The following is an 18,845-nucleotide window of genomic DNA, read 5'->3' on the forward strand; positions in this document are numbered from 1 at the left end:
CAAGATAGCAGGGTTCCCCGGGCAGGGCTCCAGTACAGATAACAGGATATGAACATCTCACTGTTTTATTCCCAGACTCTACTAACCGCGACTCTCTGGACATGATTGAGCGGTGCATATGCCTGGTGTGCCTGGATAGCCCAAGCGGGGTGGAACTCGATGATACAAACATGGCATTGCAACTGCTACATGGGGGAGGCTACCACAAAAATGGGGCCAATCGCTGGTATGACAAACCTATGCAGGTAAAAACCTTACACTGCTATATTACTTGCATGTGACAAAGGACTTCTGTTGCCCTTGGGGCAGGGTCCACTGCGAATCAAGTGGGAGAAACAGAGGAAAGTGGCACGAGGATTAGTCAAGGAAGAGTTGGTGTTGAGAGCAGAGCTGTTTGTCCCCTACCAGCCAGAAGTAGGCAGGAGAAGTAGACCCACTGCTTCACTAGCAGTGGGGGGTCTTTTCCAAAATAGGTGCACCTCCACCTTCCATGAATTTAACCTTGTGCATGAGGAGGTAGATATTACAGACAGACAGGTAGACAGCTGATAAATAACAGCAGGCATTTAATTCTGCTCAAGTAAAAAGAAAAAAGATGTACTAGGAACCTAAAACAAAGAAGAAAAGCAGAATAGTATTCTCTGTCTTCTCTCCTCATACCATTTCCTGGGGTCCTAGAAATACTACTATTTACAATCTAGCATGTGCTTAAACTAGTATTAGGTTCTCATTTAACAGACAATTTATTCATTTAATGACATTCTTGTCAAAGCTTTCCTAGAAGCGTTGATTTCTCAAGCCTCTTTCCCAATCAGGTTTTGATTGTCATATTTGAAAGTGTCACACTGTTATTTTCACATTTTGCTATAGATCCAGGGTGAAACAATGTATTAATCTCTAACTGTCAACACTGGTGACACCTCATGAAAAATTGAAAAAAACACTGATACATTGCTCATGCAGTGCTTTTTGCTCTTGCCTTATCTAAAAGCATCAACACGAAAAGAGAGATTGCTAAACTAATTTCACTTGTACCAGTTACCCCAGTGCAAATCTATTTCAGTAGTCATTCCTGATTTATGCCACTATAAATAACATTATTAGCAGACTCAAATGTTATGTTTTTAAAGAACGAACCTTTGTCTTTAATTAGAATCCTCTGTAATTTGCAGGCCACTAGCAGTGTGGTTTCAAACAGATGGCAGTAAACATTTTCTTGTTATTCACCACCAAAAAGTAGTGGAAAGCAAATAGATTTGCATAGCAGTATATATGAGGGCTTCAGCTGGCCAGATGCATTCAGGCTAGAAGTATACCAAAGACAAAGAGAAATTCTTAGGGAAAAAAGATCGTATTTTCCTCCATGCAAATGCAGATTATATAGGAATTTCCCACAGCAAGACTTGTTTTTTCCCTTCACATTCTTCTCCAACTTTGCAGTGAGGCACCAGAATGCAAAATGTCCAGGTAAAACATTTTGCACCACATACAACTTGTCCTCTCTAAAAAYCTTCATGAGAACTACTGGAAACCAGGGAGGCAGGATGTGTCAGAGTGATACAAATCACAGTGCGCTGAGTGGGAGAAGCCCATTCAAAGACATTTTAAAAGAAGTGGAAAAAAAATACCTAAGAAAGTAAAAGAAACGTGAGATAAAATGAAGTTTGGTCTGGGGTATCTGCTGGTGTTTGAGATGCAAAAATAACCAACTGGACAGGGCATATCACTGAACCATTAGGTGAAACCAATTATACCGGTGCATATGCAATGAAATCAGGAAGGAAGCAAGTAAGAGGCAAGTAAAGAAACTACCACCAAAAGGAAAAGAGGAAGCAGGACAGTTACACAAGCCATGAGAAAGCTATTTAATAAGGATCAGCTTTATCATTTGATATGACACTTGCAATAAAATGTGAGCTTATGGAACTTGACAGATATAAAAGTCTTCCATTGCCTCACAAATGTTGAAGGAGAAGCCCTCCCTGCCTTTCTAGTGGCAGGAATCTTCTCTACCATAAGGAGAGATGCTAAATCCAATTTCCACATTGGGCAATGGGAATTAGTAAAGTTCACATCCTCCCAGGAGTGGGCCCAAAATAATATAAAAGGGATCCAGCACTGTGTATCTCCCACTGTCATTTGTATCTACACATTTGGATCTATAAGTCAAGGAAGTTCCTGATGTAAGCAATAAGAAAACCACAGGAGAATGACATCATCTCTCGTCACGTTGGGTTGCTGCTGCCATAGGTAGCTTTCCAGAACACTGACATATTCACTACAATACCTTGTGCTTGCTCTTTTCCTCACTTAGTTTGTTGTTGGAAGAGATGGAGTCTGCGGTACAGTGTGTGAGCATTCCCCTTTCGATGGCATCGTCCTGGTGCAGTGCACTGAACACTTGCTCAAGCACATGTGAGTCCTCTTTCATTACAGCTACTGTGCCCACTCTGAGCCCTGGGAATCCTCTAACAGCATCAAATTCCTTCAGTGGCACAGGCCACACTAAGCMGTGTTAGAAATCAGTAACTGACCAACAAATTGCTAAGAAAGCACCATGTAACAAACAGATTATTACTGTGACCTTAATACATTTTCTCTCACATACTAATAGGAAAGAAAGCTCCAAGAAGTTAGTCCGAGCTGATTCAGTGAGTGAGCTTCCTGCTCCACGGAGACTAAGATGGAAATGTTGCCCTGAAATTCAGGCACACTTGGCATCATCAGCAGAAAAACTCCAAAGGTAGCACAGATTCCTCATTTTTCTGAAGGATGAATGTAAACTGGGAACCACTCAGCACTGTGTGTTCAAGAAGGGGTTTCCTCCTATAGTGCTTTCCTTGACCTCTCACTCCCCCTCTTCCCAAAGCTGGAGTTACTTAACATCTTTTTGCAAGATGAAGCCCTTCTGGATTTAATACAAAGTATTCAGGAATTGCACTGGCACTGTGTTCCTTTTGTGTAGATATTAGGAAAGCTAAAGATCATTGGAAAAACAGTTGAAAAGACCTTCCTATTTGCACAGGATGCAAACACTGCCTGTCCTCTGTTTTTATGGGTACATGGTTTGACCCAATTAAAGCAGAAGCCAGGCTAATGGAAATGCATATATAGGACAAGTAGAATACGGCTGGTTTGAATAAACAATTTGAATTCAGTTATTTAATTTGTTTACATCCACGTTGCTACTACAAAGGTTCATTCTTCTGACTGTGTTTCCACACTATAAAATATTTGCATGATTTTGGGGATGGAGGTCATGGCAATGAGAGATTTTCTTCCAAACGATTTCATCTCAATATTCAGGCCTTTGTTATAACTCTCTGTGAAGAATTAACAATATATATATGATCAACTCTAAGTCTGTCCAGTGTGATCACGCTGAACAAGGCCTTAAAATGACTAAAAGCATTTATGAGAGTATAAAAATACTCAGGATACAGAGCAATTATTTGCTTTTTTAAATAAAGGTAGCATTCCTTTTAAATAGAAACACTGAAAGGAGCTTATTTTCTTCACTTATTTCTTGCACTTGTAAATCTCTCAGAAAATTGTCCAGAACAAAGGAGGTCCTATTTTAGGCCTCGGAAGAGGAAACACCAGAGAGAAAAAGGTGTTTTACTGAAAGGAATTGAATGATTTCAGTGCCACAGCTCATGCCAGGGCTTCACATTACAAGCCCACTCTAGAACCTATATGAATAAAAGTTAGTGGAACAAGTTGCCAAATGTCAGGACCATTGGCAGAATAGGAGCCCTGCTCATCTCAGAGTGGGTATAGGCATGAAATATTCTCTGGATTTTATTTGCAAATCAACCTGTAGAATGGGAATTTAGCTTTGCCCCTCACAGTAACTGCCTCTGCATGTTTTCCAGGTTAGTACAAAATCTGGACTTTATTGCCTACAAGTTTGAGAACTATGGAAAAGAATTTATCAAGAAACAAAAGACTAGCCCAGATGCCTACATTCAAGTAGCACTTCAGCTAGCATTTTACAGGTAAGGTTAATTCAAAACACAAGGATCAAGGTAGCACAAGAGGAGATTCTCAATTAGTTGTTTAAACAGATGGCTGAGATTTTCCTCAGCACCAAATACCTTCTGCGTGGAAATGAGTTATCTTACCTAAAGACTGCAAGGAAGCCAATTGCCTCTGGGACTAAGACAGAGTACTCCTTTCACTCACCCCCTTTCTCATGTTTTTCTGTACTGACCTGCTCCCTGTTTCCACATGCACTTTTCCCTGCCAGCCCTCTGCGAACCTCACCAGAGGCTGAGGGGACATGGCAGAGACTGGCAGACAATCCTGTCACCCACAGCAGCCAAAGCAGTGAGGGGGTCTGTGTACATGGGGCAAAAAAGCTCCTTCGCCACTTAGGGTGTAACTTGGGGGCACTGCAGCAATAAGCTAGAGCTTTCCACACGTGTGCCCCGTGCTGCAGGGAACAACACAGATACTACAGCAGCATATCAAATCAGAGTTCCTATACAGGATAATAACGACAGCTGTTGCCTTCTTCTCAAGGAACCTCAAGATTTGATAATACCCTCCAATTTCCATGGTATTATCAACGTTAAAAGCTCCTTTTTACATTGTCAGAACAGTTAATGCGCCAGGATAGAGATCAGCTGCATGGTTTCCTGCAGAATAGCCTATTACACCAATAATTCTTAACCTGTATCATGTCAAATTAAATCCTGAAGTGGTCTATATCTAGCCAAAACCAACAGATGCCTAACACATTTTGCATACTCCGTTAACCAGGGCCAACAATGACCTGGTCCAAGATTTTCATCTGGATCTCAGCCATCATACAAATCCCATTTATGCAACAAAAAGTTTAAGGAACTGTTATGTTATAACCCAGATCCCTGATTAAATTGGAAGTAGCTAAGGCAAAGTAGGTTTCCTGAAACAGAGGTTGTAGCTATAAATACCTGAATACAAATTAAAACAATAATCTACATGCTCTGTTCTATTTGCAATGTGGGTTTTCTGTCCACTTCATAGTCTCAAGTGGTACTCTTTTCCTCTTTTATTTTTGTTTTTCATTCACACATACGCACAGAGAGCATTTTTTTCCTTTTAAATAAAACATCTTTCACTCCTGTAAGTATATGATTAATTACACAATTATTTTATGATGCAGTACAAATAAAATATTCCTTTAGATCTTTCAGTAAATTCTAGTTTTACTAGCCTTGTTTTTACACAGCAAGTCATTTTTACTGGTGCTGCATAACTGAAACGTGTACAACCATGTGCAGCTCCTCATATTAGAAAGGAGTGAGCATCCATCTTTTTTAAGTTTCTTACAGAATTCTAACATTAAGATGAATACTATGCAAAAAAAATAAAATCAGGGCTGTAACAATGAAACAGACTGAGCTCGTATTTCTTTTTGTCTTTATGATTCCTTGAAAATAACCATTCTTTTTCTTATTTCATTTTCTCAGATGCCACAGGAGACTTGTCCCTACCTATGAAAGTGCTTCCACACGGCGATTTGATGAGGGCAGAGTCGACAATATTAGGTCTGCTACATCAGAAGCATTAGCTTTTGTAAAAGCAATGATTGATGATAAGTCAGCTCTATCGGTATGTTGGTCTGGCTCCCTCTACCTTCTCTGATAAAAACCTAGGCAAATAAACACATTCACAATCCCCAATCTCTCAGTTGTTAACTATTAACCAAGAACACAGAGGTATAGGGCAGGATAACAGGCTTTACAGGATTTTGCTCTTTATGCAAACCAGACATTATGCTAAATATTTGGGGTTTTTTTATTTTTTCTTAAGCATCCAAAAGATTCACAGGTGCCTGAATGTGACATTATAAGAAACAAAACATCTGAGTTTAGGCCTAGTATCATCTTCTGTATGATCCATCATCAGAGGGAAATTCTGCTCCCTGGAGAGATCTAGGCTGAAAATGGAAAGTTCAGGATCATTATACTGTCACGCCAGGGGAACTGCCTGGCAAGTCCCTACGACACATAGCTATGCTGCAGATTGCAATGTGTGAAGTGATCTAATTCACATGCCTTGATTTTGGTGGAAATGTTCTGACTGATCTTTTTGGTTTTAAAGGTGTGCTTCTGCAAAATATAATTATTTTTCATGGGATCCCCAAGGGAGCTGAAATCTAATGATAAAAAGATATCACCTAGCTAATAAAACAGCTCTCCAAACTGTCCTGACAGCCATCTTGCAAAAACAAAAAATTTTGTTGCCTTTTTTGCGACACCACCATCTATTTGCCAGAAGTGTGAGTGCTCTGCATAGTAAATGGTGATGGGAAGAAGTACAGCTGACAGAGCTGAGACAGTATTTGCACAAACAAATCCAAACAAATCTGTACCATTGTCCCTCTTGCCTTTCCAGAGCACTTCCCTTAACACGTCTCTGTGTGCCACTTCCACCCACTGCTCTTCACTGCTGTATGAGCAATTTCCTGGTGGATGTTTAGCTGCAACACGCTGCCATCGTATAGATTATTTCACATAAAAAGTCCACTATAGTGTCAACAGCCCACAGAGATGTTCCTTAGCATCTAGCATAGGATTGTCAGAAGTGTTGCTGGGCTGTAAATTAAGTGTAAATTAATGAAACATTGTAAAATGGGCTCTAAAATCAGAGGACGAGGAAAAATTTGCCCAGAGAAGAAGTAGTCTCTGTTTGTCCACCGCTTATTCAATCCCCTTAAGTTACCAAGTCCAGAACTTACCTCATGATGAACAAGATTTGAACAAGTTCAATATTAAAAACAATAGCTCAAAGGAAAGCTGAGGTAATTTCCTACCTGGTGTGAGTAATTCAAGGCAGATTATGACCCTACTACTATATACACTAGTAACTACCATACATTAGACAGGAAGATGCCTTTGTTATCTGCTATCACAATGCCCTGTCCAACTGCCCATTGCACAGCTCTTAGCAGTATTTCATTAGAAGCCAGAGTCATCCATGCAACCCTCCCCTCCTGACACGGGCACTTGCCATACCCCCAGTCCCAACACATGTTCCCACAGGCTTGGGCCGATCCTAGGAAGAGCCAGCCTGCTCCCAGTACATTGTCTGGCCATGTTCCCCTTGCTCCTTCCAACAGTCTCTTTCCACCTTCCCAAGTCCAGCATTTTGTCTTCTCCAGCTCTACAAAAGCTTCCACATTTCTCATTTCTTAATGACTTAGATCTGAGATTGTGCCTATCTTAACAGTACCCTGAATTGTACTGCTTCACATGAACAAGCAGAATGCCATGCCCCCACCCCAAAGTATTACTATCACATGCCTTGGCAATACCAAGTAGGGAGAATGTTTTTATTCCCTCTGAAAAGACTGCAAGTAGAATTCAAACTCCTCCACAGCTAATTTTCATGGCTTCTTGTCCACCGAGAGATGCAAAGGACATCTAAACAAATCCATGGCTGTCTTTGAGACAAACTTTTAAAGTCACAAAATGTTTGTTTAGATTTGAACAGCTTTCAGTCAAAAACTGTATATATATTGTAATCACAGAATCAGTTAGAAATAGAATTCACTTAACAGAACTCTCTTCCAAGGTGATTTCCTTAGACCCACTGATTGCCTGTGGATATGAAGAAGTTAATTCTATTTTTTTGACAGAGATGCATCATTTGACTTAAGTAGCCTAAAAGTCCCCAAAATATTGTTTGTTAATAGCGATTAATCCAAATCAAATTAAAAAAAAATCTATCTGATGCCAATAAAAGTCATTTTCAAGACAGAGCTTGAACAGTCACCAAAGATTGATCGAGTCAAATTGATTCTCTACTGGAAGAAATATCTCACGCATTTGACACTTGCTGTAAAAGAAGCAGCACCTGACACTGCAGAGATTGCTTGAATAGCTGTAAATTAATCAGATTTAAAGATTGCACTTGATAATTTAATCTGTGTAAGGGAACTAAAGCCTGGCTCTAGCCTTGTGAAAAAATATCAGATTCTGAGGGTCCCTGATGATGGCCTTGAATTGCTTCTAAAAGGATTCTGTTAAAGGTCATTCATCATCCACTGGAGCTGAAGGTTTCCTGTTCATCTGGAGACCTAGTCATTCTTGGTTGTTTCAGGGTCTCCCAAAGCTGACATGTCTGACTTGATGCACAGCAAGGCACCACTTCCTAGGATCGCTCCTTTGATGTAAAAAGCTGACATTTTACAGGACTCAAAATTTCCTAGTTTGTTGTTTGAAATGTGTGGCATCTGTGAAGGGGAGATAAGCCATGGAAAATTCTAGATGCCCTTTCACACAGGGAAGTAATTTTTTGACCAGCTACTAAAACATCAGTAATGGTTTTCGTTAATACCACTGTCATTGTCCAGATAAACCACTCCAGAGAAGATATATTACCTGTTTTGKAAGGCTAAACTACACTTGGCAATTATTTTCCCTACTTCAAATAAAGTGATTCAATTAGTAATAAACTACACCCCCAAAAACCCATGGAAAGAACTGCAGATCTTTCCTGGTCTTCAAATAGAACATGACCAACGAGCCTGTTCAACCCTCACACAAACAAGTGTTGTAGCTGATCATGACACTGAATCCTTATGGCTTTTCATTGATATATTTATTCAGAGTGCTTACACCAGAGCAAAGGGGAAAAGGGCATTTGAGCATCCTTCCTATTTGGTTTCTGGTTAATTGATGGAAAATGCTATTTCTCTGAAAGATATTTCAATTATAGATATATTTGTATTCTTCAACAGGATTCCGAGAAGATGCAGAGATTTAAGGATGCAATTGCAGCTCAGACTAATTACACTATTTTGGTAAGTAAAATATTGCTTTATCTAGATAAGAACTAGTTAGTTTTTCCAAAACTATGAAGATACAGTTGTTAAGTATTTGAGCATTATAAAATGTAGCCATCTCTAAATAGGGAAATATCCACTGTGACACATTTAAGAAAATTTCTGATGACCCGAACACCCTTTAAATAGCCCTATTCAACTAATTCCAATGAAGAAAAATACTTTCCTGAAAACAAAATGACAAAATTCTGCATAAGACATCAGTGGAAAGACCATCACTCTCGGGCATTACCTCTCTCATCTAGAACTGTCATGGAACATGACATTGTAAACAATGTATTCATATGGAACCTGCCCCTGTGAAACATCTATGACTTGTATCATTGTCATTAATTAGGAGTCCCAGCCACAAGTTAAGATTCTGGTAAGCTTGGTGGTGTACAAACTAACAATTCCAAAATGTTCTCTGCTTAAAGTGCTTGCAGTGAAAATATAATGGAGGTTTGGGGGTTTTAAAATATTTGCAGGAAAGGTTTGCAAAGCAGAACACTAGCAAGAGTCCATAACCCTTTATTCTGTGCCCTTTGTGTTCATCATGAAATGTTAGTCATGCAGAGAGCCAAGAAATGGGAAAATGGGGTATTCTAAGATTAAGTGGCAAGTTAAGTGGCAAAAGAAGCAAGCAGGCTTAAAAAACAATCAAACAAAAAAATCAAGGTAGCTGTCTTGTAACATGTACGAGGGATAGAACTCAAACTGGAAAGTCTAGATTCCCAAAGTTTTCAAGTATTTAGATCTATAAGATATCATGTTACAGATAAGCTCATGTGATCTGTAATCACAGGAATCCTTTTTCCCCCCCTAAAACCGATCATTGGTATATTTTCTTATGTTCTTCTTCCCCTAGGGGGAGGGGTCCTTATCTGGGAGCTGATCCTCAGCTGACAGCAGCAGTCATAGTTTCATTAAGTCTGTGGCCAGCAGCTGAGAAGTTAGCTCCTTAGATAGACAGGCATTCCAAAAAATTGATCCAGAGTACCATGAAATAGAGGTAACTAACAATGAGAAAAGGACCCCTTTAAAGGCCTGAATGCAATTTCTAAAAAAGGGGATTGCCCCCAGTGAAAAAAATAATAATTTGGGGGTTAAATACAACTCATTTTCTGTTGAACAAAATTGAGACAATTCAGACTGAGTAACACTCCGCATCCCACTGTGTCAAGATAAAGCACTGACTTAATCTACTAACAACTTTCTCAAATCACTCATGAAATTAATAAATGTTAATAACTAGCTATGTTAAGAGAATTTGCTGCCCATGGCCTTGCCTCAGACTATTGCCTAACAAACCCACTAAAAACCATTACATACAATAATTGCTGATCACTGTTTAAATACTCATACTCAAGAAATTATTCACTTCTAGTGGCTATTTCCAAGGTAAACTCAGAGCATAGGAGAGGTGAAGTATTGTGTTTAGGCAGGATTTGTTCTTAAGTTTGTGAAACAAAAGAAGCAGAAAGTTTTATATTTCAAGCATCATGCTGAGATATGCATAAGCTGAGACTGAATTTCATCTTTAAAGCAAAGGTAAATCGTACCTCAGAGAAAATGCTTCACCTGAGCTATCTCAGGGCAGTCCCTCAGTGAAGACAACGTACTGCCAGTTTACTGGGTCACAGCTAGTGGAGTTTCTATATAATATAAATATTTTTTTTTTATTAACCCCCTCCCCAAGTCATTTCAGTCAAAGAAAATGTTACAAAATTTAGCCTCTGGTGTAGCTCATGGAAAAAAATTAAAATCACTACAGAAAAATGAATTTAGCTGATGTGCCTTTAAATTACGGATAATACCTGCATGGTCTGACTAAATCATATGTGTAACAGACTACATCGTAATAGCCCCTAAGAAAACCGAAAAGTCTACTTCATAAAACAAAAAGCAATCTAATGATTTTATTTCCCCTTGTTAGGGCTTACTAGTAGCATTGCTATCTTAAATGTGGAGCCCTAAAATTTAATTTAGCACAGTTTTTTCCTACGTGTTGACTCACAGTTTATTTCGTTAGCCTGTCTCGGCCTCTCTTCAGACATGACATTGATCTATGTTGCAAAAATGTCATTGCTAACAGCCTTATAAATCTTGTGTGATAGCAAAATATTTCCTTTGATTATCAAGTCAGTTTCCCYCTACAAGAAAAACAYGTAAATGCTACCCTGATGTATGCTCCTTTTTGCACCTTCCCTGCTCCATCTGGCTTGATGAACAAATAGCCCTTTTACCAATGGGTGTCTATTCCTTAATATGCCAAACCAAATTATACATTCCTTGCCCCTTGCCTCAGGCATTTAATAATGGTTAGAATGATTCTGCTCCTTAGAGGAAAAACGAGCTTGTGTTCTTCTTTAAATCCTACCTTCTCTCTTAGATTGCTTTGTTTCCCTCGTCATGAAGGGCCTGTGTCACGCCATAGAGAATATTTCAATGTAATCCAAAATTCCTTGTTCAGCATTCCCTTCCTCTAYCCTCTTCTCCTGTAATCAATGCAGTCACCACCTAGAAAGAATCTAACAAGCTTTTGTGCTACTTCTGGAGAATAAACATGTGGAAAAAGGGGCTTTAAATGCATCTTTTCATTTGAGGCAACTTCTGCCCATTCAGAATAGCTCAGCCCCGTTCTTCAGCTGCCAAAATTTTGATTGGTTTCCTAAAGAAACAAAACACCTGTAATTATGCTGTCTGTCCATTTGTCTGCCTACTCCCTCTACTGACTTTTGATTCTGTGAGCCATCTTCAATCACCTATACTAGCAGGTCAAAGATCTTAAACCTAATGAAATTCCTTAAGTCTATGGAGTTAGGTAGCTGGTTAGAGCAGAAGGACTAAGCATAGCAAGCCCAGAGTGAAAAAAAACTTATTACAGGCTCAGTAGCAGTTAGTTCTTGTGAGCTGGCAAGCTGGTCATTAGCATGCCTATGCTGTTAATCAGCCAGTCATGGCACATATGCTGCTGATTGACTTCCTGCAGCCACAGGACACAGCAGGAAAACAGAGACATTCAAGAGCAGGGTCTAGGGGGCAAGCACAGCTCACTGTGTACTGTGATTGCAGTGAGCAGAGAAACCAGACAGCAGGATGGAAAGTGGATTGCTCTAGGTCTCTTGCTTGCCAAACACCTTTTTTTTTTTTTTTTTTTAATCTTGTAAAGCCCTGTTTAATTTAATTCTAGATTCATGGTGCTGGGCCTGGGGAATGCATCCAGCTATGTTGTCCTACACTTGCTTTTTTAAAATGCCTTATTAGAAACAATGGCTGCCTCTGAGACAATCTGACTCTTCAGTGAAGCCAGCACGTGGGCAGGGATGGATGGAAACTGGAGTGTTTAGGCAGTGAATTAAACAGAGAAGGCATCCACATCCCTAATCCCAGTCTTCTCAAGTAGTGAAGAATGCTAGTAGATCATGATAGATCGATCTGTTCTGTACTTTAACTTGAAAGATGACCCTGCTCTGAGAGGTACCTGGACCAGGAAGATGACTTCCAGAGGTCCCTTCTGACTTAAGTTATTCTGTGATCACTAGTAGATCCATAGTAGACCTCTGGTGAATCTTTGGATCTAAATTCTATGGAATCACATGCATTTTACCCACCAGAACTAAGACCCAGGCAGCAATGCAATAGAAGATTAATTCCAACCTGGATGTGTTTTGGAGCCTCCTTGTAATATAATTCCAGTGATGCACCAGCAATTCCAAATGTACTTAGAGAAATCTAGTGCCCCATATGCTCCCTTCAGCAGCTTCGAAAGACTAATCCATGATATTCAGCTCTGAGAAATGATGAGCATCCAGAACTGCTGATAATATCAGCATGACACATCCCAAGACCAAGCTTTTTCCTAATATTTGCAACTTCAAAGCACCAGATGGACTTCTAGTTATTGATCAGCAGAGTACATACATAGAGTAATATCTGAATTGAGGTAAGGCATTACACCACTCAAACAGAGTTCATCAACTCCGACCATAAAACTAGGCAGCAACAGCAACTGGAATGAACACCCATGCTTTGTCAAATGGTGATGTATATATATATCACGTTGTACACAGGCTATTACTGGAATGGCAATAGACAACCATCTGCTAGGGTTGAGAGAGGTGGCACGGGAACACTTCAAGGAACTGCCAGAGATATTTACGGATGAGACATATTTGACAAGCAATCGATTCATCCTCTCAACCAGCCAGGTGAGTTTTTCATATTCACTGGTCTTGCTATGCAAAGGCTAATTCATTCTTGTTCTTTAGATCTTGCAGCTCACAGTGAGAATGACAGATTAGGAAAAAAAAAAAAAAAAAAAGATACATCAAGTGGTCTGCAAAATTCTCCAGATTTTTTTTCCAGTTTTTGTTCATTTCCCAAAATTAGCACAGTAACTACTGACTGAAATTATTACTTCCCTTGCAACGTTTCAAAGCCTTTCCCAGAAATTCTGGAAAGGCATACATACAAATTCAGCAAAATTTTTATGAGGGCCCTGTCCTTCCTCATTTTCTCTACTACATATCCTCCTGTTTTCTATCTTTTCCTCCTTCCCTCCAGGCACCAGCTCTGTTGGGAATTCTCTCCAGTGACAGTACAGCCACAAGCCAGACAGGCTGCCATTCTGAGACAGAAAAGCCAAGAGCTGTGAGCAAATTTTCTTCTCAAAAGTAGCTGTGTCTAAAATCTTCCAGAGCCTTACTTATTCACTGTCAGACTGCAGCTCGTGCAGGCATGCATCTGGATTTACAGACGTATCAGACACTTAGAAACATTCAAATTTACAGACATTTATAGATTTACAGTTATGTACAACTGTACTAAGATACTCTAAGAGTAAACGCTTTCTATATTCAATGTTCTCAAAAAGGAAAGGTCCTTTGTAGCAAATAGCTTAAAAATTAAACTTTTTCTTTTTTTTTTTTTTTTTTTTGCGCATATAGGAGCAGTCCTAATGAAAGGAGAAATCTATATAGGAATTCATTTATGGAAACACTAACTCAACATAGTTGGAACGATGCAACCAAAAAAGACTTATAATATTGTGCTGAAGCATAAAACCTTAATAAGTAATTTGATCTTGTCATAATGTTTGTAGGCTTTCAGACATGAGTGAATGTAACCAACATACTACTACATAAATTCTCCAAGAAACTAACCATGAGTATAGAGTGCTCCTGAATAGCTATATGGCCTTCGGCTGTTGCACAGCAAATTTATCTGACAATTCTATGGCTCTATTAGCAGGACTAATGGCTTGTTCTACACCATTAAAAAAACAAATGTCATTTCTGAAGGCCCATGTACACAAAGTCTGAAACATATAGACTTCTAACACATCTTTATTTTCTCTAGTAGAAAGTGTTTCACTCCAGTGAAATTATGCCATAATTAAACTGAACTGTAATAGAAAAGTAATTTTAGCTAGTACCTAGATGCATTAAAATATATTTTTAGACAGCATCATAATTATAAATGATTATTAAAAACAGAAAAACTACATTCTGAAATTGATTACGGCCGTCACATTACCAGTTTAACATAACAAGTTTAAGATAAATTAAGGAAAACCTTACAGAAGTTTTAGGTAACATAATTACATACAGCCTTACAAATTCCATAGCAATCAGTAAACAAAGCTCATAGCTTTTAAAGATCTATATAGAGTGAGCAAAGAAATGCATTACACCTGCTTCAAATTATTCCAGTTCTCTAATGCAAACAACCAAATTCTATATTGAGATCAGCTTTTACCTTCCAAGTGTCAGCTCCAGGTTGATTTGCCACATTTCAAATTCTGGTAGCATTGCGGGGGGGGGGGAAGGGAAGAGGAAGGTATTTGTTTGTTTGTTTGTTTTGCCTCATTCCTAACCAGCATCTCAGATGCCTTGATTAATCAGAAATCATTCCTTACCTTTTCCCTGCAACCAGGTTCCAACTACCACGGAAATGTTCTGCTGCTACGGGCCTGTGGTGCCCAATGGTTACGGAGCATGTTATAACCCTCAGCCAGAGCATATACTATTTTGCATCTCAAGCTTTAAAGACTGTAAAGAAACCTCCTCTGACATGTTTGCAAAAGCTGTGGAAGAAAGTCTGCTAGAAATCAGAGATCTGTGTAGTAAATGCAACTCCACTATGGCAAAGCCACTCACTAAACAGGAAGCAATCCCACAGTCACAGAGTGACCGCAAACCCTAGCAGGCTGTGAGAGTTATTCTCCTGAACCCGCCTCATGAGAAAACAAGACACAGTTGTTCAAAAGCAAGATAATACAAGTAATATATTAGTGTAAAGCCAAAATATAATTTCTTTTACATTGTTACCAACATTTAAACCTTACAAAATGCTAAAGCTTCCATTTCTTGCTTAAGAGTCAGTAAAAAGGTTTGTTTCATCTGCCAAAATGAAGAAGGCAGTAACATGAGTGTGTGTGGTACAACCATTTCTAATCATCACTGACCATCTAATCTGGCCATTTTACCATCTAAAAGAAATTGARTAAGTTTGTATATGTCATGAATAAAATACTAAGGCACACTGACTTAACATCCCCTACAAGTAGTTCTAAAACATTCACATCTATTCTTGCAAAGTTTGCATGTAAAGAAAAAAAGAATCCCCTCTATCAAGAATGTTGAGCATAATACTGTAAGTAATAGGCTGATGCCATTAAATCTAAAAATTTTGCATGAAGAGTATTTAATACTGTATGCTATTTCCTACATCCAAAAGATGTACTCTGGTAATGTCACCTAAAAAAGCAGATAATTTTTAACGTGGCTACTGTACATTTCCACAAACAGCAACAGATTTTAGGAAAATTACAGGCATGTCTGCATGTTTCCCCAGCTCAAAAATGATGCAGAAACAGTTAACCTTTATTCTAGTTGGTGCTGGTCCCAAACCAAGCACCTTCACACGTATGCTCTACTTGCACTAGAAGAGGTCCATGCAGAAAACAGCATACTGGAGATAAGACCCATCAAAGACAGCTGCAAGTTTTTTGTTCATAATAAATTGACTTAATTATTTCTTTCAATAAGTGGGCAAAATTCAGTCTGACAGAGAGGCAAAGCACAAAGCGTAAGTGCAATTCAATCTCACTTAAGAGCTCTTCATCTGCACAGGAATGAATTTAGTTACTGTGACTAACAGAAGAACTGTATGCAACCACACAAAATCAAAGAGCAGTAAGTAACTAGAATCCAGAGGCAAGCAGAAAGAGATGCTTGCAAGATATGGAAGTCTCTAAGCTAGAACTATAGATAACAGTTCAAGAGTACCAGTACTTATTTCAGCTTTGGATCATCCCACTTGAGAGGAGTTTATATTTTATATTTTTTAATATTAGATATAGTGTATCATATTCTGCAAGATAGAGTAAATTAAACAGGAAAAATAATATAGCACCTGAATACTTTCTATATTCTGGGAGTGTTATCTTGAGGCTTCTCTCATTATCTAATTCCCAACAATCCCTCTAAGAACTGATATTTTCAGGTACCTTTTCTCAAGCTGAAATATGCTGGCTTGCTTAGAGATTTTCAGTCCTACTTGTTAGAATTTAGTCACTAACTATACACACTTACTAACTAAATTTGGTGCAGACCCTTTATAAGGCAAGCTGGAACACACTCAGTAGTCCAGCCAGGGACTGTTTACTTGCCTATAGAAAAGCAGAGACTTTCCTTTTAATTCCACCCGCAGATTGAATAATCACATGCTTAAGTACTCACTGGCCTAAAAGCAAGAGAGTATATTTATTACAATAAACTGGTTAGAGATATGCAGAGATCTTTTCTGTCCACAAAGTCTAGATAGTGATTCAGTACCGTATATATGTCCTTGCTTATTTTAATGCCTCTTTGGAGTCATATACATGCAATTGTCTGCTGGATAAAGTATAGCCACAAGCACTTACATAAAAGCACAGCGGGCCTGATAATCAGTTGGAACAAGTCAGCTACATTGGAGCAAACCAAGTATGTTGATTTACAGTGACTGAGGGATGGACTTACACTTTTAAAGTTAATGTGTTAATTTAAAATATGTATATTTCATTATTCCCTTAAATATCRTTCAAGCAATAGTAAATACAGAATCTATTTTTAGATTATGTAAAAAAGGTATAAAATCTGTCCTAAAAATAGAATTTTTTAAAAAGTAGTATGTTAGTCAAACCAAGTGTTCACTTAATGAATATACTGTTCAAATTAYGACTTTAAATTCTGCTTCTATACTGTAATTCTGAAACTTATTTTGAAACATTCCCAGTAATTTTGCTTTGGTTTTTATTATGTCACTACAAAGGCATTCTGCACTTTTAACACATGTGTAGCACTACAATCTCAGGATTTTGTTCACAGAACTATAAGTGTGAAATGATGACCACACTTTATGTGTATAAAAATATTGTGAGTAGTTATTTGATTATTAATTTACTTCTACTGAAAYAGTTTTTTATATTCTACTTTGACAGATATTAATATTATTTGCAAATATTACTGGTATATTTTTATTTTACCTCTCTAGCTGGAATTTTAAAATTAGCTCACACGCTGTACTCAACAAACAATCACTGAAAATTTAGGCTGAAACTCAAGACTACATATGAAATATTATACCAGTTTATCACCAAGTAGAAAAGACCATTTTTTTTGTCTACAGCTGCAATAACAAGTGTTTTAGATGCTGTTATTAGTGGTGAAAAATACTGATGTCATGTTTTTCACTTGGGTGAAAAAGCAGGGACCACCCATATATCCTATTTATTTAGCTAACCATTCCATACATAGAGATTTGCTGGGTTTAGTATTTGCTTTAGTTTTCATATCATTCCATTGAAATAAGTCACTCAACTCACTGAACTTAGTCACTCCAGAGSAAAACATTCAACTACGTGGTTAACCTTAGTTGTTACTCGTGGTAAAAGTAATATATGCAAAGCACCTTACTTCAGACACAGCTCAGGTATGATGAAACGAGAGAGCGTTGAATAAATTCAAGATAGATAAAATTCACAGTGCAGAGCATTACAAACTTACCCTCCGCATGTCAGCAGGAGCTTCGTAACGGGACTGTGCTTCTTCTCAGCTACCCCAGTCACCTGCACCTGTGTGGTACAATCCCATGCTGCAGCTGCCTATGTTAAGGATATCAGGAAATAGTTTTCTTAGGTACCTTTTCAAAATTAATGATATTAGATAAATGAAGTTCTCTGCTGAGGTTTTAAAATATACAATCTGTATATATAGGGAAATCAAACAGGAAGTTTTAAAAATGTTTCTAATTGGAAAACTATGGAATGGATATTTAAAATGGTAGAAAATCTCAATTGACCAAGTGTAATTATGTTAATGTACCAAGTGGCAATGATTTAAACCTTTTGGTTGAGACAAATTCACTGCAAGAGTTTTAAGATGGTAATTATTTCATGCTATACACTGGTATACACATGCGTACATACAACACTGGGATACAGGACTAAAAGCAGATTTTTGTGAATGTCAGTATTCACAGTGAACAAAAGCAAAAGAAATTTGACTTCAGAACAGTGCTGCGTATTAAGGGTCTAAGTACCTCATAGCATTCATTTTGAGCATTGTYGAAGACCTTATGCTATCTGTAAATAAAATAGGACATATTATGACAATATAGCTGAACTTCTGGTGTATAAGTTACAGAGGACATAAAAATATTTTAGTGATATTTTTGTAAAATAGTGTAGATTTACGATAAATGTAAATGTGTATTCATAGCACACTCGGCTTTGTTTTGTGCTTTACTGAATATGGTATTTATCTGCCTCTATATTCATATATATATGTGTAACTTAAAGTGAAGGATACCCTGGTACTATGAATTCACCTTAAAGACACAGGTTCAGAGCAAATAAAAACCGTCGCAGAAAGGTCTCGTTGCCGCTTCCTGTCCCGCAGGCGCTGAGGYGGGGGCGTGCCGCTCGCGCCGCGCCTAACGGTCGCTAACGGTCGCGGCGCGCGCCTCGCCTCGCCTCAGCCCC

At 38.4% G+C, this 18,845-nt stretch overlaps 1 protein-coding gene across 1 annotated transcript in view; it reads left to right on the forward strand.

Annotated features, from left to right (window-relative positions):
* The window catches only part of CHAT (choline O-acetyltransferase), a 33,569-nt gene extending 18,547 nt beyond the window's left edge, over window positions 1–15,022 (forward strand). Inside the window, exons 8-15 of the mRNA XM_085323686.1 lie at window positions 76–245; window positions 2,315–2,415; window positions 2,615–2,743; window positions 3,876–3,998; window positions 5,457–5,598; window positions 8,732–8,794; window positions 12,889–13,026; window positions 14,753–15,022. Of these exons, the coding sequence (XP_085179812.1) occupies window positions 76–245; window positions 2,315–2,415; window positions 2,615–2,743; window positions 3,876–3,998; window positions 5,457–5,598; window positions 8,732–8,794; window positions 12,889–13,026; window positions 14,753–15,022 (1,136 nt within the window). The remainder of the gene's footprint in view (window positions 1–75; window positions 246–2,314; window positions 2,416–2,614; window positions 2,744–3,875; window positions 3,999–5,456; window positions 5,599–8,731; window positions 8,795–12,888; window positions 13,027–14,752) is intronic.
* Window positions 15,023–18,845: the final 3,823 nt, after the last annotated feature.

This window comes from Rhea americana, unplaced genomic scaffold (assembly GCF_003343005.1).
Source record: "Rhea americana isolate MKP2758 unplaced genomic scaffold, rheAme1 scaffold_86, whole genome shotgun sequence".
Lineage (NCBI taxonomy): Eukaryota > Metazoa > Chordata > Aves > Rheiformes > Rheidae > Rhea > Rhea americana.